Source organism: Malania oleifera, chromosome 9 (assembly GCF_029873635.1).
Source record: "Malania oleifera isolate guangnan ecotype guangnan chromosome 9, ASM2987363v1, whole genome shotgun sequence".
Classification (NCBI taxonomy): Eukaryota; Viridiplantae; Streptophyta; class Magnoliopsida; order Santalales; family Ximeniaceae; genus Malania; species Malania oleifera.
Genome location: NC_080425.1, coordinates 81,305,299 through 81,318,239, shown reverse-complemented (window position 1 = coordinate 81,318,239; position 12,941 = coordinate 81,305,299). Strand labels below are relative to the sequence as shown.

At 36.7% G+C, this 12,941-nt stretch overlaps 1 protein-coding gene and 1 long non-coding RNA gene across 2 annotated transcripts; one reads left to right on the top strand and one right to left on the bottom strand.

Annotated features, from left to right (window-relative positions):
- Positions 1-9,452: 9,452 nt before the first annotated feature.
- Positions 9,453-12,216, bottom strand: LOC131164165 (uncharacterized). Its single transcript, XR_009139224.1, has 2 exons — positions 10,875-12,216; positions 9,453-9,813 (listed from the first exon to the last, which is right to left on the bottom strand). It is a non-coding gene; the product is annotated as an uncharacterized LOC131164165 (long non-coding RNA).
- Positions 10,025-12,932, top strand: LOC131164164 (transcription factor bHLH87). The gene is made up of 2 exons (XM_058121158.1): positions 10,025-10,600; positions 10,761-12,932. The coding sequence occupies exon 2, from the start codon at positions 10,847-10,849 to the stop codon at positions 12,269-12,271; it is 1,425 nt and encodes a 474-aa protein (XP_057977141.1). The 5' UTR covers positions 10,025-10,600; positions 10,761-10,846; the 3' UTR covers positions 12,272-12,932.
- The last annotated feature ends 9 nt before the right edge of the window (positions 12,933-12,941 follow it).

Here is a 12,941-nt window from a genome sequence, read left to right as displayed (position 1 = left end):
GTTTGAGGGAAAAAGGGCAAAAAAGGTTTAATGTATGTGCAAAGAACGTGACTAATAATTATAATTTTAAAAATAATAAATAGTATAAAATAAATAATGAAATCGAGCGTACTGTAACTGTAATAATAATAATAATACTATGATAAAGTTTAGTCGGATTAGTTCAAATGGTAAGGGCGATTTGTGACTTTGATGGTCCCAAGGTCACGAGTTTGATTCTCTTTTGAGAGTTTATTTAGATGAATCACTAGGGGTGCATCAATGGGTGGACGACTTTCACTCTTTGGTTTGATACCATCACACCATAGTGTCAAAGTGGTGTGATGGTGACTAGAGTTTTCGGGTTATAAAAAAAATGAGAAATATTAGTTAAATATTTTTCTTATTATATTATAATATTGACTAGGGGTGAGCATAATTTGGTAAAACCCAAATTAGACGAATTAACCGATCGAAATTGATTGATTCGGTTTGGTTAAGAACACAAAAGCAGTTGGTTCGGTTATGGTTTTACAAAATTCAGTTAATTAGTTTGGTTAAAAGTAATGTTAATTTGGTTAACCGAAGTAATCGATTTATTAATTAATTAAAATTTAAATATAAATTAGTATATGTTAATATATTAATTAGTATATGCTAATTTGTTAATATGTTAATTAGTATATGTTAATTTATTAATATGTTAATTAGTATTTGGTAAAAAAATCTACAATTATATTATGTTTTTATTAATTAATTTCAAATTAATTCGGTTAAATTTAGTTAACTGAATTACCCAAAAAGATTATTCGGTTGGGTTCGGCTCGGTGAGACCCCTCTATTCGGTCGGTTCGGTTAATAGCTCTCATTAACCGAAAATTTTGGTTAATTCGATTAATTAACCAAATTTGACTGAACCGACCGTTTGCTCACTCCTAATATTGACAATAAATTAAAAGTACTACCACGTTTGAAATTTGATTCATCAAGGTTTTTTTTTGGTTATTGATCCATATATGGTCATCTTTGTAACGATCTGCCTAATTTACCATATATATATATTTTTCCTATAATAACATTTAACAAAATAAAGCTGAACCCTTTGGTACCAGAGATATATCTAAAATACCATTCTGATACCTATGCAGCAGTAATCGAAATCACATACATATCATCCAACCAACCACAATACTAGAGTTCAACTAAACCTGTTATATTTACAATCATCCATCCAAAAAGCCAAATGTATCCTATGATCATAACCCAAAAATAAACCTGACCATATTTCAACAACTCACCCTTCAGATAGGGTAGCCCCACTGGTTTCTACTGTTGCGGAACTCTGTCCGCTCCTCTACCTGAATTTCCTGAAATGTTTATATAATTGGGGTGAGACACTTCTTAGTAAAGGAAATAAACTAACATCAGTGTGTGGCAACATGAGTGTTTTCGTGTTATACATAATATCAGTACATACATTATATCTGGTAAAAACTGTTGATATCATACCTGAATAAAACATGATTCCCCATAACATAATATATCATACTAGATTACTAACATGAAAATCATATTATATAACTATACAATACTGAAATACACTCAGGATGGATAGTTAGCTGGTGTCATGTCTTATCCTCACATGATTAGGTTGTGCAACTCGAAGGCGAGACCTAGCAATGACCGACCGACCATGTTAGATCAAACATAAGTTTGTAAGTATGATGGGCCCGCTCCTAATTGGTCCTGAACTGTTAGGGAGACTACTCCACTCTACACTAAAACCACATCGACTACCATCTCCCACACTGTTGGTCGGGTGGTAGCACTATCATAATTCTGAACATATAACTACAGTATTGTGCTCCTCAAACTGTACTAAACCATGCCATTCAAATTCTGATATCATATAATAAGCTCCATATATTGAACATAACTGTTTCGTATTTCATAATAATAACTATCATGTACATATTTCATAAATTCTGTCTGATTATACTTGATTATGGCATTTGCGCCAACATGAACCTCAGCATTTGCGTCGGCATAACATAACATGAATCACGACATCTGTGCCGGTATAACATAATATACTAAACATAATTTTTCTGTACTATTTAATATGTAAAATCATGATTCCTGTACTATTTTATAATTGCTATGAAAATTATCAGATCATGCTTGATTTAGGAAAAACATTCTATTATGATATATACAATTATATGAAAATTAAACTCATGCCACACAGAATTAGGGTAACCTCCTGAATGTAAAATCTGTTCCAAAATCATATTTTCTGATTAAACATGTTTAAATCATATCCCTGTTCATAACAGTATTTCCCAAACATAATTATATAATATACATACTTTCCTAAAATTTAATGCTGTAAAATAATAAATAATTTCATGGAACATTTTGACTTAATTTATCCCCTTACCTGACTTATTGGAAAGCTCACAAAACATCCAATCCTACATCTACAATGTTCCTAGCACAACACCCTAGAATTAATATTTTCTCTAACAAAACTTCAGTATTATCTTCCCTAACATATTCTCCTCAGAGTAGAAACACCAAATACCTAATAATACTGAAATTAGCTAACTTACTTGAATTTTGGGATGGTTCCCAAGTTAGCCTAACCAATGATCTACTTCAGCAGATATGAAAAAAATCTTCTCAGGAGTAGCGTGGCGGTTTCAGATCATCGAACCGGCAACAACTCAATCCAGAAAGTTAGAGCGAAGGTAGAGGAGACGAATTTTATAGAGAGAAAGAGCTGCATGCAAATTTTTTGCGTTGAAATCCGAATTTGGAATACTTATACACCTTCCTTTGTTGGCGAGACACGTCACTTCATCGTCAAAGTTAAGAAGGGAGTTCGTCAACGAACTCATAACCTTCATTGACGAATTTCAGGCCCTGAAATAGCCCTCTCGGTAATTCCTCGTCGACGAGATCCTGCCATGACTCCCTTTACAATTTCCTTTTTCTCTCTTTTATTTTATTATTTAATTGTTATAATTCTTCGGGTCTCTACATTTTTCCCTCCTTATAAAATTTCGTCCTCGAAATTTACTATCCGTGTTAAACACCATCCCTTTAAGAGAAAATGACTACTTATTTTATTACTTCCCCTCATTTGTGGTAGAGGAATACCGTGGTTACATTCAGGGTTCTGGAGATTACAAACACATAAAATAAAATTCTCCCAAAACCAAAAAACTATCTACAACTGAAAATTATTACATGTACTGACTAACCTGCATAAAAGAACATTACATATCTACTTGTATCTCTTCCTGATTACTGCTATTCCTCGCTGAACAGATATGGGTATTTCTTTTGTATCTCTTCCTCGAGCTCCCAAGAAACTTCTTCCACTGCGTGATTCTTCCACAAGACTTTTACTAGTGGAATCCTCTTACTGTACAATTCTTGTTTCTTATTGTCCAGAATCTGCACTGGAGTTTCCTCATAAGACAAATTATCACTGAGTTCTAACTTGGCATAACTGATGATATGAGAGGAATCTAGGACGTATTTCCTTAATATGGAAATATGAAATACGTCGTGAATTCTAATTAAGGTTGGTGGTAAAGCCAGCTGGTAGGCAACCGATCCCACTTTTTCAAGAATCTCGAAAAGGCCAATGTACCTAGGGCTCAACTTACCCTTCTTCTCAAACCTCATAACTCCCTTCAATGGCGCTATTTTCAAAAATACATGGTTCCCAACTTCAAATTCCAACTCCCGGCGATGCGTATCGGTGTAGCTTTTCTGCTGAATCTAAGCTATATTGATCCTATCTCTAATGAGCTGAACCTTATCGTACGTATGCTGCACAATTTTTGGTCCCAAAACCTGCCTTTCTCCAATCTCATCCCAATAAAGAGGAGATCGACATCTCCTACCATAGAGCACCTCATAAGGTGTCATGCCAATACTGGCCTGATAGCTGTTATTGTATTCAAACTCTACCAGCGACATATACTGGGTCCAACTACCTCCAAAATCCAGCATGCACGCTCGTAGCATATCCTCTAATGTCTGAATCACCCTCTCAGTCTGGCCATCCGTATGAGGATGAAACGCCATGTTAAAAGATAACTGAGACCTTAAAGCCTCCTGCATGCTCCTCCAAAACCATGACGTGAATCGTGGGTCTCGGTCTGATATAATAGACACTAACACTCCATGTGATCATGCAATCTCCTGAATATATAATTCTGCCAGTTTGTCCATGGAGTAATTGACTTTAATAGGAATAAAGTGAGCGGTCTTCTTCAATCTATCAACGACCACCTAGATAACATTCTAACCATACGGTGCCGGTGGCAAACCCATCACAAATAAATACATGATCTCACTTTCACTTTGGGATGTAAAGTGGCTGCAACTGGCATGCCAGCCTCTGATGCTCAGTTTTTACTTACTGGCACATCAGATATTGCTATATGAACTCGAAAATTTCCCCCTTTATGCCGCTCCACCAGTAAGACTCTCGTAGATCCCTATACATCTTAGTACTACCTAGATGAACTGTATACAAGAACCTGTGAGCTTCCTCTAAGATTGTCCTCCTGATGTCCATATCTGCAGGCACGCACAACCTGAAATGGAACCTCAAAGCCTCGTCATTAGAAATAATGAATTCATCTCCTTGCCCGTCCTGCACCTTAGCTATCAACTTTGCTAGTTCTGCATCATCCCTCTGAGCGGCTTAATCCTTTCCTTTAAGTATGAACATGAAAGTTATGGCTTAGTTAAAGGATGCCGATGTTCGAATATTGCAGAATTTGGAAGTGCAAATTGTGAATAAAAGGATTAAAACTATGCAATGTGTGAGATGGCTAAAACTGAGGCAAGAGAGGTTGAAACTAAATTTAGATGGGAGCAACTTGGGGAACCCAGGGCTAGCAGGTGGTCGTGGCTTCCTTAGAGAATGTACAAGTTCTTTTATTTTTGGTTTTTCAAAATATTTTGGTTCTTGTTCTAATAATGAAGTTGAATTGAGAGCAGTGATGGAAGAAATAAAGCTTTGTAAACAATTGTGTCATACCAATATTGACATTGAATGTGATTCGAAGATTGTAGTAAATTGGATGAGATCCAGCAAATGCTCATAGTGGTATTTGTGGGATTTTCGGGAGCAATTTATTAGTTTGTTGGAAGGAGTAGACTTTTTTCTAAATCACTTGTATAGAGAAGGGAATAAAGTGGCAGATGCTTTGGCTCGATAGGGTACTATGGGGAGGAATAGTTTGTTTACAAATAGTAGTCAACTTCCTAGAGTTATCAAATGTTTGTATAAACTAGATAAGATGGGCACATCTTATATAAGGTATGTTTAGTTGGCTTCCTTTTGTTTGGTTTGATGTATGGGGTGTTTTATTGGTTGTTATGTTATTGTTTAGCTTTGTTTGGATTTGTAGTCTTGTTTTAGTTGGATGTTGGTGTTGTTTTTTTGGGAGACCTTTAATTTTTTATATTTGTAATCTTCCAATGCTTGTCTTGTAACCACAGTATTCATCCGCAAAAAGTGAGGGTATATCAATAAATAAATGGAGGTGCCGCCCTCCTTTAAAAAAAAAAGGTTTGTAAACCCTTAGATGAAGGGGGTGTTGGCGTAAAGGACCTTAATGACATTCAAAGATCTTTTCACATGAAGTTTTGCTGGGAGACTTGTAACGTTAGATAATCTTTGGTCTCGTTTCTTTGAGGCTAAATATGTTAAATCAGGTCACATGAGTTCAACCAATTCTACTCCTACGGGCTCTCAGTTTTGGAAGACAATCTTAAAGGTTTTTCCAGAGGTATATAAGAATGTTTATGTGAAGGTTAGGAAAGGAAAAAATTCCTTTTGGTTTGATAAGTGATTGAGCAGTGGTCCCCTTGCTGAGTGTTCGTACGCAGTCCATCATCCTGAGTTAAAGATTCAAGACTGTTGAGAGTTTGAGAATCGGGATACCGATGTGCTGAAAGAATTGGTAGGGGTCTCCAAAATGGATGAGATGTTTTTGTCGACATCTTTAAAGAACAAAACGGGTCTGATGTGTTTATTTGGAAGCCTTCCATAAGTGGAAAATTGTCAACCGTCTTGGCGTAGGGGGTGATAAGAATTAAAGGGAAGCAGTACTCGTGGATGGAGTAGGTTTGACATAAACAACTTCCTAAGAAAGTATCGTTGTGTATGTGGAAAGTCATGTTCAAATATCTTCCTATAGATGAGAGAATGCGGAAATTGGGATTTGATAAGGTCTCCTGTTGCAACTACTGTGTGAATAAAAAGAGGAGTCTCTCAATCATGTTCAGAGTATGGGATCCATTGCAAGTATAGTATGGAAAAAAGCAACTTCTGTCTTGAGAATTCTAAATCTTGATAGTGAACCATGCGGGGTAAAAATTAGTAGGTGGTTCAGATGTGCCAAAAAATCAACCCAAAAAGGTACGATTATTGGTTTGTTACCTACTATAATTTCTTGGAAACTATGGCTTTGACATTGTAAAGCTCGCAAGGAAGATAAGTATGAGTCGGAGAATACAATTTGGTTATTTGTCAGGTTTTGACTTGCAAAAATTGTAGAAAGCATGAAGGGTTCTCTGTGCTCTATAGATAAGAATTCATTGGAAGAGTTTCAAGTGAAAACGAAAATGCCAAAGTTTAGAACTCCTCGAAAAGTAGTCTGGGAAAAGCCTCCAGTAGGTTGGTTGAAGCTAGATATTCATGACTTTTGTAGAGGAAATTTGGATTCTTATGATGGTATCATCTACGACTCACCTGGTAATATTAAGGCCACTTTTTCTGACAAATTTGAGTCAGGTACAAATAATGGAGCGAAGTTGCTAGCTCTTACTAGTGGTGTTCGGCTTTGTAAAGAGTTAGGATATCAAAATATTTGTATTGAAAGCAACTCAGAATTGGTGGTGGGATTACTCATATATGGAATTTGTTCCTTTTGGTACTTATGTGACTTTTGGGAATTATTATATGAGGAGTTATAAGGTCTTTAGTTCTCTATAAAGCACCAATTTAGAGAAGATAATCAGGTGACGAATTTCTTGGTTCGTCAAGGCGAGGGAGGCAACACGAGGAGATATTTTGCAGGTGATGTGCTGCCGAGTAAAATGAAAGTTCTTATTCATATGGATAAGATGAGTATTCCAAACCTTCGTCTTTAATTGACATCATTTGGTTTTCCTCTAATTTATGTTTACACGTAATTGACATCATTTTGCAAGTAATTTGTTCATATTTATTTTTATTTAGTTTTGATTCCATATAGGCATGTTGAGATTGTTTTAGTTGGATGATGGTACTAGTTTTTTTTATTATTGGTTTTGATGCCTGAGATAGTTTTATAATTTATTTGTAAATTTCATGTGTCCTACTTGTATCAACGGTATTCTTCCGCCATAAGTGAGAGCTATCAATAAAATTGAAATTTGTTAAAAAGGAAAAAAAAAAAACCACTCTCTTCTATCAAGCTCTTCTCATTTAAATTTGGGAATATCCACTAGTCTTAGCTTGATAGTTATTTGATGCAATAATAATTTCCAAATTCTAACATAGACAATCATTGGTGCTGTTACAATCGCATGCATGATCAATTTATATAAATTGGGCTACTAAATTGGAAAATTTGACGTGAGTTGCTTTACTGAAAAAAGTCAAATGCAAAGTGATGATTGAAAATAAAAGTACTTTACCAAGTATTAATGAATATCTTTATTTTTCTTGAAGACACGTTCATTGATTTTTTCATTAAATGTATGCTAAAAATTTATATTTATTTAATACAAAAGAATGAAGTGGAATTGATCTTTATAAGTTTTTACATTTATCATATAGTTTTTCATTACTTTCCATATCATTCAAGCACTAGGTTAGGATTTAATTTACTTTTATTAAAACTTTTTAAGCATTCAATGCTGACTCCGTCTTTTAACCTCGCCAATCTAACTGCTAGATCACTAAAATAAACTCAAGTCATGGTTTGAACACCATTATTGTACCTCTCTATTCGAACTTCTTATGCAGTGAGCAATTACTGAATCATGAGAAAACCCTGAAGTTGTTGGAGTTAATTCATTTACAATTAACATTTGAAAACCAACTTGATCCAAATTATTAAGTCATTAAGTTTCGACCCTTTTTAAGTCCATCCATTCATATATAAGCCACTTCACCTCATCTCTAAAGTCCTATATTGGACAAACTTACAAGTGTAATTTCACTAAATTTCTCAGCAAAATAAACTACCGTACCCAATTATGCCTTGACCTTGTCCCACTCCTATGGTGTAGAACATGAATTGGAGTTCGAAGTGTCAAACAAATAAATGGGTTTACTTATTAATTTCCATGGATGGATTTGTGCCTCTGAGGGTACTTGGAGCTTTCTAAGGGGCTTCAATTCAGTAAGCTATGGATCCAGAAACCTAAACATTTTATTTATCCTTTTTCTGCAGAGAAGATGAAGAGAAATATATATGAATCAACAATACAAGAGATGAGTTAAAGTGTGACAAAAAGAAGCAAAAATGCTATGGGAGCCCATTCACTGAGCTGTAATGATGGGGCGCATGTGGGTTGGACTCAGAACCCACCCAGATACCCTTCTCTCTCTCTCTCTATTTAATAAAGTGAAGAAATGGCAAAAACTAGAATGTTAGGAGACAAAATTCTGGAGCAACTTGCTGGTGTTATCTTCTCCTCTGGCTGGCCTTGTTTGACTGCCAACATCTTCTGTGTTCCTAATGTGCTCAAAATGCCAATTCTAGGAAATATGCTTGTATATCTGTTTCAGACTTTCATTTTTTTAACTTTTAATATTCTCTGCTCACCTGGTAAATATTAGAAAACTCACAGCACCATTCTTAACCACATATTTTAACTTTCATTCATTCATTTTTATGCAAGTACTGTGTTAATGTTGAGGAGGTCTGAATATTCATCATCTGTTCAATGAACCTCATTGAGTCACTGTCACCAATTACTCACGTGCTGAAAGCTTCATATAAGAGGGAAATGTATTGAAGCCATGATGAATCATGAAAAACACGAGGTCAAACCCTTATGTTTCTAGGTATTGAATGGTGTTCCAGTCATTCAAAGTACTCGATCCACCATTGTGTGTTCGTTGATTTGTGTCAATCACAATCACTAGCCCATATTCTACAAGCCTGTCCAAGAAATTGTATCATGGAGGATCAAGACTCAAGAGTCTTCATATATAGAATGTTTAGTGTGACTATGTCTTGTCTTCTTGTTGACCGGAAGTGCATGTGATTTATTGCTTGTTTATATTTTCAAAACAATAGCTTTAATCCCCCGTGCTATCTATTGATCGATCGCCTTTCATCTTTCATGCCTTTGTATTGAGAATGCAAATACTGTAATGAAACTTCCCATCCTCTGTTCATACTTTATCAAGAATGGACATTTAAAAAAGAAAAACACTGTAATAAAGATAATCCAATCCTTGCAGGTTCCATATATATGGACAATGGGGGAAAAAAACAAATGAGGGTGTGATCGGCAAAGTTGGATCACTTGAAGGCACTGTGGCTTCATATATATATATATATATATATATAAAAGCAACTAGATGAAAGAGCTAGAGTAGAAAGTAGCAAGTAGAAAGTCGATAGTAGAAAGTGAAGCAATAATGGTTATGATTAAGACTATGATTAATGGAAATCTTTTGGTAAAAGAATGGTACACTGGTGAAAGATGCTCACTCTCACTGCGGTCTACTGAAAGTCTGAAACTTTACAGAGCGCGTGGAATAGCATGAGCAGCCCAAAAGGAGGTCACAGCTTTCCCCATCTGGCATAAATCAATAAACAAATAGCAGAACATTAAAATAGTGTTTTAAAGCATCGATTAATTATGTCCCAAAATGCTTCTCTGAATTCTCATGCTCCTCATCTGCAAAAAAACATATACTCTTACATCCCACCAAACTGACCGAAAGCCTTATCTTTCTCAGCGATTACATCCCCTTTGAACTGTTTGAAACTATATTTTATTGACCCTCTTTATCTTATTATTTTTTTCACAAGTCGAAGTAGTACTAGCAGTATTTGTTGTATTACAAGATTGGACATTGCTTTCTTCCCTACTATATAAGCATGTTTCTCAGCAAACAAAGCTCAGAGAATCACTATTGGAAATCCAAGGCAGCTCAAGATTGTAATTGAACCATCAACTCTGTGTGTTTTTTCAGTTTATGAACACAGAGGGAGATTCAACTACAGAAACCCAGCTTGGTTTATTCATCTGTTTCTTCTGTCTGTTATTCTTTCTTGGGGGCGTCTCTGTGTTTGTGTGCGTGGTTGCAGTATTGCACAAGTCCCGGGATTAGTTTCAAGATTCTTTTGGGTTGTCTCTACTAAGATGGAGGACAAATTTTAGTTGTCAAAACTGACGTTGGCAAATGGTTGTTCTGTTCCTGATCACAGTTTTCATGATAGGGAATTAAAGATGGTGATTGCACTGAAGACGATATAAACATGAGGTTTGATGCAACTCTCTGTTATTGGCTTTGAAAATTGTTTACCCAATTGTCTCATTATTGGATTTCTCAGTTGGGTAAGAGCTGGATCTGGAATTGGTGAGTTATGTTACCTTGTTACTGTCTTGCTTTGATAACCTCTGAATTAAAAAAAAATGGTCATTAAGTTTTTGGCTCTTTAGCGTTCTTGATTTGGTAAATCATTCATTTATTTCTTGATTCATCTCATACTCTCTTCTTTCAAAATTCAAATTCCCAGGCAGTGAAGAATAATTTTATCAGCTGGTCTTGCTGAGACATATATAGTTATCTAAAGTTTCAACGAGTTAAAGCCAGTATTCATCCATGGATAATCTGGGTTGGGTTGGCTCACCGGTCATGACAAACCCGCCGTCGTCGTGGTACAATCAGCAGCATGGAATTGAAGAAGGCTTCATCCTTTCCAACTCGAGCGGTGGTACCTATGGCGGCAAGATGGGCTTCACAGAAATGTCTGATCCAACTCAAGAGCTTCACAAAACCCAAATATGTTCCGACAGAGTGGGTGAAATGGCTGGGCAGTTAGCTCCGGCTTTAGACTCGATTAACGTTGTTTCGAGCCCAAATTTGTGGCAGCACCAAGAAGCAGGGGTGAGGTTGTCTAGAGCAGATAGTGTCGTTGCAGAATCAGGGCCGGGAACCAAATGGGGAGAGGCTTTAGGTTCTCATGAATTGAGTTCTTCATTGATGAACAAGCCTTTTGTCATGAATCCACTGAGTGGATTAATGACAAATTTTGTCATGCCAGACCAATCTAAAGTTGTTAATGGCTTGCAAGATGGAAAAGCTGCGGTTTCAACTGCTGGCTCTCTTGAGTCCCTTGACTGCTTGCTATCGGCTACTAACAGCAACACAAACACATCGGCGGAAGACGATGGGATTTCCATGATCTTCTCTGATTGCAGAAACTTATGGAGCTTTGGTTCTGGCAGCACTGTATCATCTGGAGAGTCCGAAAATAAAGGCACGAAAATGAGAAATGGCAATGTCCATTGCCCAATAAAGGAGCTTGAGGAAACACACACACAAACTTCTTCCAATCCACATCTCAACCATGCAGTCTCTTCAGAAACTAAGCCTACATTGATGAAGAGAGGTAACAATCCAAATAAGCCCAAAACAATTGGAGATTATCGTTATTTTAATCTCCTTCAATCGGATTCTTCTAATACAGAAGGCGGTTTCCGGCTTATTTCTGAGAATCCACCAAAAGCAAAGAAACCCAGATCAGAAAAGAGGCCTAGTTCTTCATCCAACATCAATTTCCAGCAGCCGAGTTCATCGACAACCTCTGCGGAGGAACCCGATTCGGAGGCCATTGCTCAGATGAAGGAGATGATATATAGAGCTGCAGCCTTCAGGCCTGTGAATTTAGGCATGGAGGTGGTGGAGAAGCCCAAGAGGAAGAATGTGAGAATATCCACTGACCCACAAACTGTGGCTGCAAGGCAAAGGAGGGAGAGAATAAGTGAGAGGATAAGAGTTTTGCAAAGGCTAGTTCCTGGCGGGAGCAAGATGGACACTGCATCAATGCTTGATGAGGCTGCAAACTATCTAAAGTTCCTCAAGTCACAAGTCAAAGCACTAGAAAGCCTAGGCCACAAGCTTGACACACCAAATTGTCCCCCCACGAGCCTTCCTTTCTCTTCAGCACCATTCGGCCACTCATTTCCCATGCAAACCCTTTTGCCACACCAAAACCCTAATCCAATCCATGACCCCAATAGTTGACAGGAAATATTTTCCAAGGGAGAGAAAAAAATAATAATAAAATGCATGATCATATCTCTCAAAACCCATAAAAAATCTCTCATCCTGGGCCCTTAATCATGCTTACCATCATTTCATCACCAATCGATCAACCTAAAAGAGCCCATCTTCTAGACCCTTCCCCCACCCCAAAAAGAAAAACCCATCACGCAAATCATAATCTTCATCATTACATCTTTGATCCAGAGTTAACAAATTCATAAAATGATGGTTACCATCTGTTACTGATCTCCATCATGAGCAGACCCACCAGCCAGAGGCACTAAAAGTAATTTTGGGCGGCTTATGGCCACTACTGTTTTTGCTGTTTCTGCCATCTCGTTATGTCTCGACAGTGGTTAATGAAAATAGTACTGGAGGAAGCAAAAACAAAGGTTGAAATAGCTTGGATAAACAAAACAGAACCTTTTAACTTGAAAAGCCTAGCCTAGGCAATTATAACACTATGATTAAGATCAAGGGGCTACAAAGTGGTTACTACTTTGTCTAATTTAGTAATTCTTTAATGTCATTCTCTGTACTTCCGAGCTCAATTTCCTTGGAGATTTTTATGTTTTTCTTATCTTTTCTTTTCTTTTTAAATGTAACTAGTTAGAAAACCAATGCAATAGACATTCTCCTAGGCCCTGTG